This window comes from Rhinolophus sinicus, chromosome 2 (assembly GCF_057876585.1).
Source record: "Rhinolophus sinicus isolate RSI-liver-muscle chromosome 2, RSI-T2T, whole genome shotgun sequence".
In the NCBI taxonomy this organism is placed as follows: Eukaryota; Metazoa; Chordata; class Mammalia; order Chiroptera; family Rhinolophidae; genus Rhinolophus; species Rhinolophus sinicus.
In genome coordinates this window covers 108,570,616-108,585,287 of record NC_142502.1, presented here as the reverse complement: position 1 = coordinate 108,585,287, position 14,672 = coordinate 108,570,616, and the positions used below count along the sequence as shown (strand labels likewise).

General features: G+C 55.1%; 2 protein-coding genes across 4 annotated transcripts; both read right to left on the bottom strand.

Annotated features, from left to right (window-relative positions):
- Window positions 1-1,795: 1,795 nt before the first annotated feature.
- PPP1R18 (protein phosphatase 1 regulatory subunit 18) lies at window positions 1,796-10,930 on the bottom strand. Of its 2 annotated transcripts, none has more exons than XM_074332631.2 (4): window positions 10,209-10,930; window positions 7,558-9,199; window positions 3,317-3,524; window positions 1,796-2,656 (listed from the first exon to the last, which is right to left on the bottom strand). In XM_074332631.2, exons 2-4 carry the CDS (start codon window positions 9,169-9,171, stop codon window positions 2,637-2,639), a joined length of 1,842 nt encoding a protein of 613 aa, XP_074188732.2. In that variant the 5' UTR covers window positions 9,172-9,199; window positions 10,209-10,930; the 3' UTR covers window positions 1,796-2,636. The 2 variants fall into 2 exon arrangements, with proteins under 2 accessions (XP_074188732.2, XP_074188733.2); XM_074332632.2 differs by having other exon boundaries at window positions 10,237-10,930.
- A 195-nt stretch (window positions 10,931-11,125) lies between these two features.
- Window positions 11,126-14,429, bottom strand: NRM (nurim). Of its 2 annotated transcripts, XM_019717408.3 has the most exons (4): window positions 13,878-14,424; window positions 13,121-13,317; window positions 12,351-12,527; window positions 11,126-11,991 (listed from the first exon to the last, which is right to left on the bottom strand). In XM_019717408.3, exons 1-4 carry the CDS (start codon window positions 14,008-14,010, stop codon window positions 11,710-11,712), a joined length of 789 nt encoding a protein of 262 aa, XP_019572967.1. In that variant the 5' UTR covers window positions 14,011-14,424; the 3' UTR covers window positions 11,126-11,709. The 2 variants fall into 2 exon arrangements, with proteins under 2 accessions (XP_019572967.1, XP_074188734.1); XM_074332633.2 differs by lacking the exon at window positions 12,351-12,527 and having other exon boundaries at window positions 13,878-14,429.
- Between the last annotated feature and the right edge of the window lie 243 nt (window positions 14,430-14,672).

Here is a 14,672-nt window from a genome sequence, read left to right as displayed (position 1 = left end):
TGAAGCTGAAGTAGACTAATATTGTATGTCAACTATAAGGAAAAAAATACATATATTATACTCCACGGGAGGTGGAGTATAACATAAGATAGTCAATGGTATAAAATGTCAGAGGGGTAGTAGCTTGGGGGATGGGGGTTATCACTTTGTGAGAGGTGTAAATGTCTAACTACTATGTTGCTCTGTACACCTGAAACTAATAAAAACTAATTAAAATAATAAAATAAAAATAAGCGAAACTTGTTACTTGACTCTGTTTCATACTTTTATGATTAATTGGACTTATGCTGTTGTGGAAACAAGAAACATTGTTGTTCCAATTAACAGCCACAGGTAACTCCTTACTTCTTGGATGCATTGTTTTCTGTTTCTGAGATGGACCGTAGGCACCCCTGGCATATCTGATCTTCCTGCCTCTACTTCCTGGGGTCACAACAGATTAGGATTTTTACCTAATTAGCTATTAATGTAAGCATTGTTTCCTTCCATACGCATACTCTCTGAACCAGCTCATTCTTTTGACTCCTTGCTTGTTCCTCTGCTAGTAAATTAAATACTGTTGGCATATGTTTAAAACCAATTTGTCTAATACACTTTGTTTTTAGTAAGGAGGAGTCTCCTCTGACTGGGGCTGAGAGAAGCATACTGTAGTCATAGGACTGTAACTACTCAACCATGTCTTTACTAGCCTGCAGAACTAAAAAACTGACTTGCTTAGTAAAATATAGATCCTTCACATTTGTAGAAGATACAAATTCTTTGAAGTGGGAAAATCTCCCAGTATCAATTTTACTTAAGCAACAAAGCCATGAAATAGCAATGGCTCTTAAACCTTTAAGAATATAAAACCTATTGTCTATCAGAGGAGACCCTTTCCCAGGAAACTGCACTTCTGTACATACACTGTAGTTCGCAACAAGAGATTTATTATTTAATGGTCCAGAATCCTGGAGTAAACGCCCCTGGATGAGCCAATATCATACACTACCTGTCTGCTTGCACTGCAGTAAGCTTCTGAATACTGGAATCCTTCAATTCTGCTTCCAATATTTTATCTCTTTTCATCTATTCACTTATTTGTTCAATCATTCATTCTAGACATCTTCTCTCTTTTTTGTCTACTAGGTGCCAGGCGTGGGGATAAACCCAACCAACATAGTCTGCTCTCATAGCACTTGCAGTCTAGTGGATACTTCAACTGCTCTTCCTCAAATAAGTCCTTTGAGAAACCAGTGCAGGGCTCTCTTAAAGCCCTTTCTACATGTCAATGCTGATTTCCTGGTTCAACCCCATTATTTTTTCCACACACAGCCATGGCCACTTCCTCTTCCTGGCCAATAGGAAGATGGCAGGCTGGGAATGAGGCACAGCCTCCCCATACATACACCTTTTTCTTTTCTAGAGACAGGCCTGCTGGGTGGTTCAGGCGATTGGAGCGCCCTGCTCCTAACGCCGAAGGCAGCTGGTTCCATTCCCACATAGGCCAGTGAGCTGCGCCCTCTACAGCTAAGATTGTGAACAACAGCTCTTCCTGGAGCTGGGCTACCTTGAGCAGCAGGAGGTTGGCTGCGCTGCTGCTGCTGCTGCTGCTGCTGGGGGTGGGGTGGGGGGTGTGCCACCGGGCACATAGCAGCAGACCAACTGCCTCAGCCAGGGGCAGTTGCATGCAAGCAAGGCTCCTAATACCAGCATGGGCCAGGGAGCTGTGTCCTACACAACTAGACTGAGAAACAACGGCTTGAACCGGAGTGGGGGGCAGAAGAAAGTGGGGGGAAGGAGAAACAGCGGGCAAGTCTCTAAGGCTACATTTTATTATGGAAAATTGTTTTTGTCTTAAAAAAACACAACAACAGGCAATTGACAAGGAAGAATGAGGGAAAATTGAGGTGCCTTATTAGTCACCCTGCACCCTTGCAATTCAATTCATTTGTGAACTGAATAGAAGGAACAGAATTAAATAACCAGATGGGGTACAGAGTTAATATTCCCAACCTTCCCTCTTGGGGGAAAACTGAGGCACAGTAATACTGAGCAAAAGTGGAGGAAGCCACATCGCCAGGTCACTCCCAATGAGACGACTGCAAGGGATAGGGGACAGGACTCCATATGGACTTAGCAAGGCAAATAGAAACCTAGCTTGTAAACCTGGGACTTTGGGGGCTGGGGGGCTGGGAGCTGTAAACAAAGGGGCAGTGACCTAAGGAGCAGCAGGGAGAGGAGCCTGTAGGAGGAGTGGGGGCCAGGCCTCCCAGGGACAGGAGTGCTTAAATCTTGAGAGCCCTGGGGTGGGGGTGATTCAAGGAAGGCTGTAGGGAGAGTGTACTGGGCCCAAGGAGGTGGAGGGGGTGCTCCATCTGCACCTCAGGAAGCTCTGTGCTCCCTGGGACTTGGAGCTCACTCTTGGCTCACCTAGGATGCTTGAGCATGCCTGATGCATTCACACCAGGGACCTTGAGTGAGGGTGGATTTAGGCAGTTGAGTCTGCCCCCAGAAATAGGATGAGGAAAGCAAGTTGGAAGATGTTGATTGAGTTTCCCTGCCAGGCTCATTTTCAGGGTTGTCTGTTCTGAACCGTCTGGGCTCCAGGATCTTCAGTTCTGGGAAGGAGGGAGGTATATGCCTGGGTTGGAAGGGGGTCACCTCCGGCAGGACTCATCTGTGGGAAAGGAGACAATAATGATAGAGAATGAGTGAGGTCCTCTGCTCCCTGCCTCCCCACCCCACTCGCGGAACTGAAGGCCAGTTGGCATAAGGAAGTCTTATAACATCTTCCACATCTTGAGTGCCTGTTACTACCAGTAATGGCAGCCATACTCATATAGCTCATATTCTGTGCCAGGCATTTTTAAAATTCATTTACTCTCACAATAAACCCTAAATGGATTAAATAATTTGATGTCCAGCCATTCCTCTAGGTGCTTCACAAAAATTAGTTAACGCTCTCAACAACTCCAGGAGGTAGTTATCATTAACCCAGTTTCATAAATAACAAACTGAAGCCAAAGGTCAGTTTATTTCCCTGAGGTCACAATCATTAAGAGAAGATAGAATTCAAACTCAGCCTGTCTGACCCAAACCGTGTTTTTAAGCACACTAGAGAGTTCAGAAAGAGCCCTGGTTTGGAAATCTGGAGACCTGATGTGTACTTTGCTTCCCAGGACGTCAGTTTCCCCATCTGTTAAAGGAAAGGGTTAAACTAAAGTTCCTGGCAAGCCCCTTCCAAGTGCCAACATTAAATTCTCCCCTTTTCTCCGGGACCGCAGTGCCAGCTCTGAACACCAGGGGGCGCGCTCGCGCCGGCGGAGCTTCGGCTCACCCACGATCAGGGCCTTGGTGCGCAGCCCGCCCTGGAGCTCGCGCTGCAGTAGCAGCTCTTCCTCATCCTCTTCGTCGTCGGGTTGGGCCACTGAGGAACTGGGGACACTGGGGGTCTCAGGCTCCGGGCCCAGCTCCTCCAGCACCGAGCTCTCGGAGGGGTATTGATACGTAGTCTCTAGGGCTGTCTCGCTGAAGGAGATCTTGAGCTGCGGATGGGAGGGTGGGAGACAAAGGGGGTTGGAGGTGAGAAGTCAGCTCGAGAAAGCCCTCGCAGCAGGTGCCAGGTAAGGTGTCAGGCTGGTTTGGGCATCCCGCTGATTTTGCCCTCTCTGGGATTCACTTTTCCTTTCCATGCTGGCCTTCCAATCCCAGGTTTCCCCTCTTCAATTACATTGTTTCAAAAAACATCAGACTTTGGCCTGCGCTTTGGCGGCAGAAATGAGTAATACAGGACCAAGGTTCCTCCTATTCTTTAGAGTAGGGGAGGCAGAAGGGTAGGTAGAAATTAAATACATGGAAATAAGTCCTGTGATCAGAACTGAGTCTTTGGGCGCCCTGGGGCAATCAGGAAGGCTTCCCAGAGGAGGTGACGTTTGAGTTGGCTGGGCAGGAGAAACTGCCCAAGCAAAAGCAAGGACAAGCATGTTAATTTCCATACCCTCAGCCCCTTGCTGTTCTTGAGAGACCCTGGACACACACCACCTCCTGCTCCTCTCACTCCTTTCCTACAGCTGGAATAGACCCACAGCAAAAGGGTCTAGAGTCTGGGAGGGGAAAGGAGACGAATGGAAAGGCCCAGAGGAAATGAAGATTGTCCCCCAACAGGTAGGGGAAAAAATCAGCCCTTGAGTCCCTGAAAGGTGAAGCTGGGGGAGGTGACAGGGTCAGAGAGGAAAGTCCACGCAAACAGGGTGGAGGTGGAGAGTGAACCAGGAGGGACACGCAGAGATAGAGGCAAAATGCCAGAGGGGATAGAAAATCTTTCGTAAGCGGCCGTCCCAAGAGCAGGCAGTGAGAACCCAGCTGTTCTCACTGCCTTCCTACCCTTCCCCTTTGCCCTCTTAAGCAGCTCAGGGGGAAGGGGCAGGGTGGGATTAACTCTGGGAGCCAAAGCGATTAAGGAGACAAACGTTCCATGTGAAGTACTTGGAAAGGGCCAGATGATCTTCTCAAGCCTTCCCTGGCGTCTGTTTGAGAAACCTGGGGCTGGAGCCCCACATCCCTGAGTCTCTGCATGGACTGGGATATGAGAAGCCTGGAGGGTGTCTGAACAGGCAGTTGCTAACACAGGGGTCCCCACAGGAAGATGGAACTCAGGGATGTATCACTCCTTGGCTCCAAACCCTGCCAATTCTCCCATCTCACTGGGGGCAAAAGCCAGAGCCTGACCAAGGCCTACCGAGTGCTGCCCACATGCCACACCCCCTCCCCTCCTGTGCGGCCTCCTCCACCCCAGCCACACAGGCCCACCTGGGGGCACTCCCACCCCAGGACCTTTGCACTGGCTGTTCCCTCTTCCTGGAACACTCTTTCCCCAAATAGCCCCATGGCTCCCTCTCTCCCAATCACCCTATTATAAAGTTGTCATATTCATTCCCCCTCTTCCTGGCCCTCTAGCTTCCACTTATCCCTGTTCTATTTGCTTTCCCATAACCACCTCCTAAACTACCAGAGAACTTACTTATTACCCTTGTGTCTGCTGTCAATAGAAGGATGGCAGTCGCTATACTGGGTAAGGAAGGGTTCATCCAGAATTCAGATGAGGTCCCAACAGAGGACCAATGCTGGGGGAGCAATGTGAGGGGCGCCAAGCCTGTATACAGTCAACCCCAGTCTGTCTGAAACTGCTGATAGAATTGAGTGACAGCAACCAGACCCCTTACATCCCAACTTCTCAAAAGGGACAACGTCTGGTTCTGTTACTGGCAGATTTACCTAAACTTCTGGCAACCCATTTGTTTTCTTTTCATATCCCCTCTCGGGGATATGAAAGCTCCATAGTTTATTAGCCACTCTGAAAAAGGATTCATTTTATTTGCTCTCAGTCCATGTTTGACTTTCCCCTCACCCTGCTCCTCTCCTCAGCAGCCCCCACCCCCCACCCCCAGCTTCTGACTGGGCTTCCTAGGAATGCAGCCTGCATAGATGTGGGGGGAGTACGCAGGGGGTGACTCACTGGCTCCTCTCTCATCAGCTATATAAGGTCACAAGGGGGCAGGAGAGGGGAGGGGCCAGTGTATCAGCCAGAGGGGACTCTGGGGAAGGGCATGAGCTACAGCCCAGCCTCTGGGCTCCGTGGCAGGGCTGGGATTTCTCTGGATACTCTGATGGAATCGCCTGCAAACAGGAGTTATTTAGGGAAGGCTGGTGTGGAGGGGGTGTCCTCCTATCCCTGAGCCAGCGGGTTGGGGCAGAACAGGGACAGCATGCCAGCCCCTCATGAGGTGGTGCTGAGAGAGCAGTGGTCTGAGGGGGGGGGGGGGGCGGTGTCTGGGTCTAGAGAACTCTGTGCTGCTGCCTCCCCAACCCCCACCCCCACAGTGGCTGCTTCCTTCTTCTCTCACCACATCCTGAGCACAGTTCTGGCAGGCCAGGGCCCAGTGTTCCCCACTCAGCACCACCAGCCTTCCGGCCCCCACCCCAGGCTTCCTGTTTGGGCGATCTGCTTCCGGCTCCCTAGCTCCCCAGCTCCCTGACCTAGGTATGGTCACCATCACAGGTCCTGCCCTGCACCCGCATGGCTCCCGGGCTTTTGGTCCCAAACTTCATGCCTCCCTTTGCTCTTTCCTCCCCAAAAGTACAAGCCAACTTAGTAGGAAGTGATTTTTCTGAACACTTCACCCTGGCAGTTCCTGACCTACTTCCTTGCATCAGCCCAATCTGAAGGGGAAAGGGTTAGTAGTAGACACAGGGCTCAGGATGGACTCAGGCATCTTGGCTTGGGGAGGGGAGCTTAAGCTTCTTGTGATGAATTGGGGGATCAAATGACCCTCCCCTCCCCCCCCCCAAGCTTAACCTAGGTTTTTGGTTCCTGTGATTTCCCACTAACACTAAAAACAAAAACCTTATCTGAGGACATAACACATGGGATGAAGACTGTAGAGTGGGAAGGGCTTCCCAGCCTCTAGGGAGACATATTAGGTTCAGGGACCTCTCAGAGATTTTCAAGCTGATAATTGATTGGTGTGAAAGGAAGGGACTAGGAAAGGGGTTGGGCCAGGGCTAGGGGAGAAGTCGGCCTGGCAGCTCCCACTTTCCTGCATGGCCTGATTCAGTTCAACCTCTGACCCTCTGCTGGCTTCAGCCCCCACCCTTGTCCTCAACTCCTATTGTACTCCCTGCTCTCAGCAGTGCCTCCAAAGTCACTTCTCTCTTTTTCTACCCCAAGGGGAGGGAGAGGCCAGGGTGGCAGGAAGAGGGGAAAACCGAGTGCAGAGCCAGTTCTGAGGAGGGAGGGGAAGCCCAGGGAGGAAGGCAGGAAGGGAGGGCAGGGGGTATTTTGGAAGAGGAGAAGGCTTTTCTTGTCCCAAGAGAGAAGGGAGCACTGTCTGAGGCAGTGGCCCAGCTGGGGGTGTGCAACTCCGAGGTCACCCACTTCAAATGGCTTCTGTGTGCATCTCTCCCATGGGGCAGACCTGCTCTGTGGACAGCCCTGCTCTATTCCCCATCCCCCTTCCATCCTAGGATGTCCCCACTCAGCTCTGCCCCCTGTTCCTTGGGACTGTGAGAACTTCCTCCACTCACTTCTTCCCCCCATTTTTCCCTAGAACCCCAAAGCCCCCTCTTCCGCCTCCCCAGGCTTCCTGCTCCAACATTCTCTCCTTGGAAGGCGGTAAAGGCTTTCACCCTGGTGACCCTGCCTTCATAGATTCAAGGCTTGGCTTGTCTCCCACCAGATGGGCTGGGTTGGGTCACAGACTCAGAGGAAAGGAAGGAAAGAAATGGGGGGGGCGCGGGGGGGCACTCAGAGCCTGAGGGAGTGGAGGGTAAGCAGCCTGAGCACACCCTGAGAGAGACACACCCAGGAACAGCACTAGGTTGCCGGCAGGATCCTTGGGGCTTGGAAATGAATGGAAAAGGAGGGCTACAAGAAGGAAGGGTGTGTGTGCAGAGGAGGAAGGGTGGCAGCAGGAATCAACAAGAATAGAGGAAGACCAGAATACAGGGGTATAAAAAAGACGGAGTCCAGAGGGAACAGACGAGTGGGCTTCTAAGGAGTCTGGCTTGGCTGCTCCCTACCTGTTTGTGGTGCCTTTCAGGGGACCCCTTGACAAGGCAGCTGCGGCTGAGGCGGAGGTAGCCCCCCAGAACCAAGATCTCCTCAGCAGTCGGATACCGCTTCTTCCCAGCCCCAGGGACTGCAGCGTCAGCTGTGGCTGCCGTGGCAGGGGCTGCAGGGGGCACGGACCTCCTGGGGTTGACTGTGAAGGTGTGTCCACTGCGGCGGGGGGCCCCCACCCCTGGCCCTGCCTTCACCCCATAAAACAGGCGGCTCATGAGGGGATCCCCAGGGGACTGGGGGGCAGGTGGGGCTGGGGGTGGGGGAGACAGAGGGGCTGTGGGTGGGGGCCAGAGTTCCACTGCTTCCTCTTCCTGCTGTCTAGAGCCTCCAGTCCCAGCGTCCTCTGGTGGAAGGGGGGAGGGCACAGAGCAGAGGTTCTGCAGGGTTCTCAGAGACCTGCCCGGAGCCTCCGCCTCCTCCTTTTCAGCCTCCCCTTCTCCAGCCTTTGCACCAAGAGGCCTCAGGTGCTTCTCAGCAGACTCTGGAGGGTTTGGCCTCTGAGTTTGAGTCTCTGTGTCCCTGGGTGTCCATTCCCGAACCTTCCCAGAGTGCATGGTCCATGTCCACCCTTCTGCCAGCCTCAAGCCCCTCTCACCATCCTCCATGGTGCTGGGCCTCTGCTCTGCGGCCTGCACTCCTCCAGAGCTGGTATCTGGAGTGTCCCTTGTCAGCGTCTCTGACAGCCCTGTACTCTCTTCTGGGGCCATCCTTGGAACTGGCCTCTCTTTCCTCCCACATTCTTCTGAGCAGTCTTTTCTTTCTTCTCCTGAGCTCAGCTTCCATTCTGATGTCTCCGGTTGTATCGAACTTTGTTCCTGAGACTCTCTGGAGTCAGGCCTCCATTTATGGGCCTCTGTCAGGCCCAACTTCTGGTTGTCAGACTCTGCTGGGCTCAGTCTACTTTCCACCACCTCTTTTCTCCTGGGGCTTTGTTCTCGAGGCTCTGCCAGTCCCAGATTCCGCTCTGGCGTTTCTCCGGGGCTCAGCCTCCATTTCCGTGCTTCTGACAGCATGGAGATCCTGTCTCCAGCCTCTCCTGGGCTCTGCTTCCACTCCTGAGCTTCTGAAGGCCTGGGGCTGGGTTCTTGGGTTCCCCCTACCCCCAGCCTCCTCTCTCTGGCTTCCCTGGGACTGAGCCGCTCTTCCCTCGACTCTCTTCCCTTGGGGCTTGGATCCCGCATGTTCCCAGGACTGGTTCTCCACTCCCGGGCCTCTAAGGGCCCAGGCCTTCTCTCTGCAAGCTCTTCACTCCGCTGCTGCTGCTGCTGCTGCTGCTGCTGCTGCTGCCGCTCCTGCCGAATGAATCGGTTCTGGTGCACTGGCCCGATGGCCTCCAGCAGGACGGCAGACTTGTCTGGGTCTGGAGGTCCAGCCTCTGCAGTCCCAGAGGCAGGACTCGATTCCCCAGAAGACAGACCAAGCTTGGCCCGGCGGCGTTCCAGGAGCCCCCGCTTCCAGGCTGGCATCTGGGATAGGCGCTCCCGCTCAGCCTTCTCCCTGCCCCGAACTGCTGCCTCCTCCTGCCGGCGCCGGGCTAGCAGCTGTAGTTTCCAGTCCGGGATGGTGGCCATGGTCTCTTGGAGGTGATGGTGGGGAGCACTGGGGGCAGAGAACAGGAAGAAGAGGCTCCAGACAGATTCAGGGGGTAAGACTGGGGGTGGGGGGGGAGGAAGTGAAGGGGGGAAGTGGGACACAGAGAAGGACAGGGGAGCTGAGAGTGAGGACAGAGGGAAAGAAGGAGAAGAGGCAAGAGAGAGAAAGGGGAAAACCAAGAAAAAGCTATGGGCCAAATTGATGGGGGCGGGGAGGGGGTGAAGCAGAGGAAGAGTGGAGATTCGGGGCAAAGGGTCAGGAATCAGATTTGGCAGTACACGGTTAATGGGTGTCAGAGACAGTCCCAGGGATGTAAGAAGAGAGAAGGGCGAAAAGAGAAGTTGGTGTGAGGGAGAAGAGAGAAGAGAGGCAGCGGGTGAGGCGGGACAGGTTCAAGCGAGGTGGCCTCACCGCTACCCTGGGGGCAGTGAGAGTGGGGAGGGAGGTCAGGGAATCCCGTCGGTGAGGGGGCAACCGGACCCGAGTGGGTGTCGGGGAGGTGAGGAGGGACGGTGAGTGGGGAGGTCTAGGGGAGCAGGGGAAACGGGGTTCAGAGGGGAAAAGGAGCTCCGCGGGTGCACCCTCGCGCGTCTTGGCGCGGACCCCCGAAATCCGGGCTCCCCTTCCAGTTGGGCTTGGGCTCCGCCTCCCGGCTCCCCCACTTCTCCGCCCCAGGGCGGGCCAGGGGAAATACCCTCCCCCGGGGACTTTCTGAACCCGGGCGCCTGGTCTGCCAGCGCGTTCCCAGAACCCTAACGTCCACCCCCACCCCGGCGCGTCACCACTGCCTGCCTCTCCCACCGGCTGTGCCCCGGACCCAGGAGAGCGTAGGACCAGCTCAACGCCTCTTCTCTCCTGAGCCTTCGCGTCCTGAGCCAGGGTCTCGGCTCTCATGGAACCATGACATTGCCAGCCATCCTGCCCAGCTCTAGTCGCATGGACAGACAATCTCAGCACAAAGAGGAATCAGCCCAAGGTCCGGACCAGGGACCGGAGCGGAGAGACAGCCCCTCACCAAGTCCGAAGCGCCTCTGTCAACTCACACGCCGCGGGGATCCCAGGGGAGGGGGTGCGGAGAAGCCTGGCGTCCGGAGGGAGGCGAGAGGAAGAGGAGGAGAGAGGGATCGAGGGAGATCCGGAGACAGGAGGGAGGGGAAGAGGGGGAGGAGGAGGAGTGAAAGAGGGAGCCGAGGAGGAGGGACGGAGACAGAAATCTGGGGGCCGGGCGGGGGGCGGTGACCGCTTTGTCTGAGGACAATGGGGAGAGGGAAGGGGGCGCGGGGCGGAGCCCGAGGAGGGGGTGGGGCCTCGCTCCCACCGGCCCTGCGCGGGACTCGGATCCCGGCTCCCCTTTTCCCGCCACCACCCGTGGTTCTCAGCTCTCGGCCCCCAGGGTCCCTCACCCCGCTTCCGCCCGGTAGCCCTGGAGAACCCAGGTGTCCAGACACCCACCCCCAGCCCGCCGACCCAGGGCGGCGGCCCGTGACTCAGGCCCCTCGAGGGACTTGGGGAGGAAGCAGCAGCTGCTCGGAGCCGGGCCCGCCCTTCCCATCTCTTGCCGCTCCTCCCCACACTTTGGCCTCCTGGGCCCGCCTTTGTTGCTGCGGGGTCCCGGGCCGCCGCCAGGCAGTGGGGCGCCGGTGGGGAGGAGAGGCGCTCGGAGGCCAACAGCTTTGGAAGCTCGTTTTCCTCCCGGAGACGCTGCCCCCTCTTTTATGCTTTCGTCTCCCATGGGTCCCAAGGTCTGCTTCGGGGAAATTGGGGAATGTGGAGGAAGCGGGGCTAGGATGCTCCGGGAAGATGGGGGTGGGTCCACGGGAGTGGCCGCCGCCCTTGGCCGCCCAGACTAGGCTTTGACGCTCCCAGGCTCAGGGCTCGCTTCCTTCCCAAACTCAGCCCTGCAAGTTTGAGACTGACAAAATGCGCACTATATGTAGAAAAACCAAGCTGAAATTTATTTTCCTCCATTGCGTGTTCCTCGGGAGAACAGGGGGGCCCTTAGTCACCCGAATTATGAGCAGGAGAGTCCTCCCAAGTAGGTTCAAGCACAGAACCCTGGGGCGGGGCCTAAGGAGGTGGAGAGGCCAGCCAGTGGGGATCTAGAGGGACAGCCGCTATTCAAACGTGCAGCTCCTAGGAGGGGAACTGAGACTTGGAGATGATCCCTGAGGTGCAGAGGCAGTACCTGTGCCAGAGGAGTACCTGTGCCAGTCAGGCGGGACTTTTCTCCTTTTGAGGTTGGTGAGGGGGGTGTCAAGCCCCCCCTCAATCTGTGAGGAGACCAGTAAGTTCCCCACCCTTCTTCCTTGACGGTGAGAAGGGCACCTTGGAGTCCAGTGGCTGAGACTCAGAATTTAAGGTATGGAGATGGACCCAGGGAGGGGAGTGGACAGGACAGGTCCTCCTTCAGTCCACAGATTTAAGCCTCTAGTCTAAAGCAGCCAGGGCCTGGATATCAAGGAATTTGAATTCTGAGGGGGGGAGGAAGTACATGTCTTGGAACCAGAATTAGCTCCTCATTTGGCCTCCCCATCCTGGGGCCGGGAGAGCAGGTGGAGCTTTCTTTGCAGCTGGGCCCGGAGGTAGCGGAGGTCTTGCTGGTCAAGTCCGTGAGCTAGGCCCAGGTACAGAGTAAGGAGGAGAGCCAGAAGGAGGCGGTCAGTGCCGAGGGTGGGCACCACCCATAGCACTGTCAGCAGCTCCACACAAACTGGATGGCGCAGGTGGGAGAAGAGTCTCAGAGCCCGGGGAGACTTGAGGGCCAGAGGCTCGCCCAGCCCCAGCACATGGTAGTACACCTAGGAGAGAGAGAACAGCTTAGAAACGGAGTCAAGCTCTTTTTGAAACTTAGCTACCTTTTCCTCCCCTTCCAGGCACCCTCCTGCTATAACTCAGGCCCAGGGACCACTCTTCTGAGTCCTGTGCCCCTGACCCTCATCTCTGGGCCACGAACTTTCCCCAGGCCCAGGAGGCCCATGGTTTTTAGCCTTTGAGGGAGGGCTGAGGGGAGACTATCTTATAAGAAAGGGAGGTAAGGGAGCTGAAAGCAAGAGGAAGGTAGAACAGCATGAGAGGAAGAGAGGAGGAAAATCCTTGGAAAGGAAAGAGGCATTCTAGAAAGGATCAGAGGTCTCAAGTTGGGATCTGGCAACCTCACCTGTTTGAGGCCCATGAGCTCGGCGTAGTCAAAGACGAGAAGGATGCTGAAGATGAGGAGCCAGGAAATGACGTGGAGCACGAAGCACAGGAGGGGCACCCAGGTGGCCCATGGCTCAGCCCGAGCTGCCCACAACACGGGGCCTCTGGGAACAGGCTCCCAGTATCGCATCACCAGCTGGGGAAGGATGAGGGGCTAGGTGTCCCAGCAGCCCATCCTTGAGAGACCAGGACTCAGAAGCTGCCCCACCCCAGGCTGGCCTGCTGCTCTCCCCACCTTGACTATGAACATCACCAAGAAACAGTCACCATGTGGAGGGTGCTGGGTGGGGCCCCAAGTTTGTAAGATGACCTGTCTCTACCAGAAGGACTTACAGAACCAGATGGGGGTGACCAGAGAGGTGCACAAAATAGCCTATGCCAAGCACCCACTGAGAAGACAGATGAGTGCCCACTGGGAAGAGTTCTCCTGGTTCAAAAGAAAGGGTAGGGCTGAAGAGGAGTTAAGGAGAGGATCTTAAACTCAGACAAAGTTGCAGAGGTGAGAATGCACATGGTACAGTTGGGGAATGAGAAGCAGTACATCCTTGTTGATTAAAAAAATAGAGTATGTGCTGTGGAGGAATGGAAGCTGAGATTAGTCCTGAATACTCTCAGTTCTCCTTCAAAATGTTTCCACATTTTATCAGAGGCCAAAAGTCCTCGTCCCTACCATTTAGGTCATCATTCCCAGACTGTTTCCCTTGAGGACTCAGTGCCAGGGCCTCATACCTGCAAGGCCAGGGCAGTACATGCCACGTACAGTGACCTCTGAAGGACCCCAAAGTACCGGGACATCCACACCTTCACTGTCTCAGTCGCCATGAGGCTGTGCTGCCCCACAAATAGTAGCAGGAGCCCCAGATCCCAAGCCAGGGCGGCAAGAATGCTTCTGTCCTGCAAGGCAGCCAGCCATCCCTGGCGGGCATCTAGGGGGAGTTGGAGAAAGAGACAAAAGAACAAGATGGTGGGAAACACCCCTTACCTTCACCTCTTCTTGGGGCCCCAGGCTAGGTCCCTTAATGCTTTCAAGAGCCCTAATGTTTCCTCTTTAGGCTTTGCCCACCTCACTTTCCCATTCCCCGTTCCTTCCCTCTTTCCCGGGCCTCCTTCAGAGCTGGGGAAGATGATTCTGCTGGGTAGTCACAAAGGCATGCAAGAAGCCACCCTTGGATTGCCCCTTATTTCGCTTCTCCAAAGCGCCTTTTTTTTGGCATTCTCTTCTCCATAGTCTTCTCTACAAAGCACTTTCCTTAGCATGCTCTGCTTATCGCCCTTTCCCTCCGCCTCAGTCCTCACTCTCCCGCCTCTCCAAACCGCTAATCCCTGAGTTCCTAATTTAGCCCGCAGGCCTCTCCTGTAGCTTCTCCTAGGCTTTCTTGGTTACAGTTCCTTCTCCCGGACTTCCCCTGTCATTCGTCTACAAGCCCCGCCCCCGCCCCCCTCCCCTCCGGCCCCACCTCCCTCATCCTCCAGCCCTCCCGCTCACCCGGACCACCAGACTCCGGCATCCCTCCAAGAAGTGGCCGAAGGGAGGTAAAACGCACGAACTCCACTCCGGTGCCAAAGGCCAAGATGAAAGACGCGAGAGCGGCAGGGACCAGGAACAGAGCAGAGGCCATGGCGAGAAACTGAGGGGTGGGGAAGGGGGCGGGCTTGGGGTTCCCGCGGCCGCAGGCCCCGCCTCCCGTCTGGGATCCAGCCCAGGAGGGCGGGGTCCTGCGTGCTCACGCCCAGGCTACCCGCCCGCTGCGGGCTGCTTCTGCCACCCGCGGCAGGGCCGAGGCCCGGGTGCCTGTCCCCAGCCTGCCCTCTCCGCGTCACAGAGGGAATGTTAGAATCCCAAGTGAGAGGGGAAAGGACATTGGCTCTGCAGCCACTCACGTGGATTGAATCCCACCTCGGCTGGTTTTCCCATCTAAAATGAAGACAGTTCCTCTCTTGCTGGGTTCTTGGAAACAGCAGCAGAAACCCCCTTTCTTTAACAGCCCCGGCTGGGAAACATAGCCAGAGTCAGAGGTTCTAAAGCCTCAGGGAACACATAATGAACGGCGAGACAACGGCTGAGAACCCAAAGCTCTGAGTCACTTATTACATCTTGTTAGATTGAGAAATGAGCGAGTGTTTTACCACAAAATAATGCTTATTCTGTAACTTATGAAAATGTTGGGTTATTGTTTCTCCACTTGCTAAGAAGGGCAGAGAACTTCTCTGTAACACTAAAAGATTTGTTCTAATAATGCCAAAGGCTGTTGATTTGTAACCATGAGAATAAAAATGTGAA

What these genes read in the sequence shown, in the direction of transcription:
- PPP1R18 (XM_074332631.2), bottom strand. Translation starts at nt 9,171, where the DNA reads ATGGCCACCATCCCGGACTGGAAACTACAGCTGCTAGCCCGGCGCCGG. An exon ending in CTGAAAGGCACCACAAACAG is followed by an intron (nt 3,525 to 7,557) that starts GTAGGGAGCAGC and finishes TCCCATCCGCAG; the next exon opens with CTCAAGATCTCCTTCAGCGA. An exon ending in CACCAAGGCCCTGATCGTGG is followed by an intron (nt 2,657 to 3,316) that starts GTGAGCCGAAGC and finishes CCTTTCCCACAG; the next exon opens with ATGAGTCCTGCCGGAGGTGA.
- NRM (XM_019717408.3), bottom strand. Translation starts at nt 14,010, where the DNA reads ATGGCCTCTGCTCTGTTCCTGGTCCCTGCCGCTCTCGCGTCTTTCATC. An exon ending in GCCGGAGTCTGGTGGTCCGG is followed by an intron (nt 13,318 to 13,877) that starts GTGAGCGGGAGG and finishes AACTCCCCCTAG; the next exon opens with ATGCCCGCCAGGGATGGCTG. An exon ending in GTACTGCCCTGGCCTTGCAG is followed by an intron (nt 12,528 to 13,120) that starts GTATGAGGCCCT and finishes ATCCTTCCCCAG; the next exon opens with CTGGTGATGCGATACTGGGA.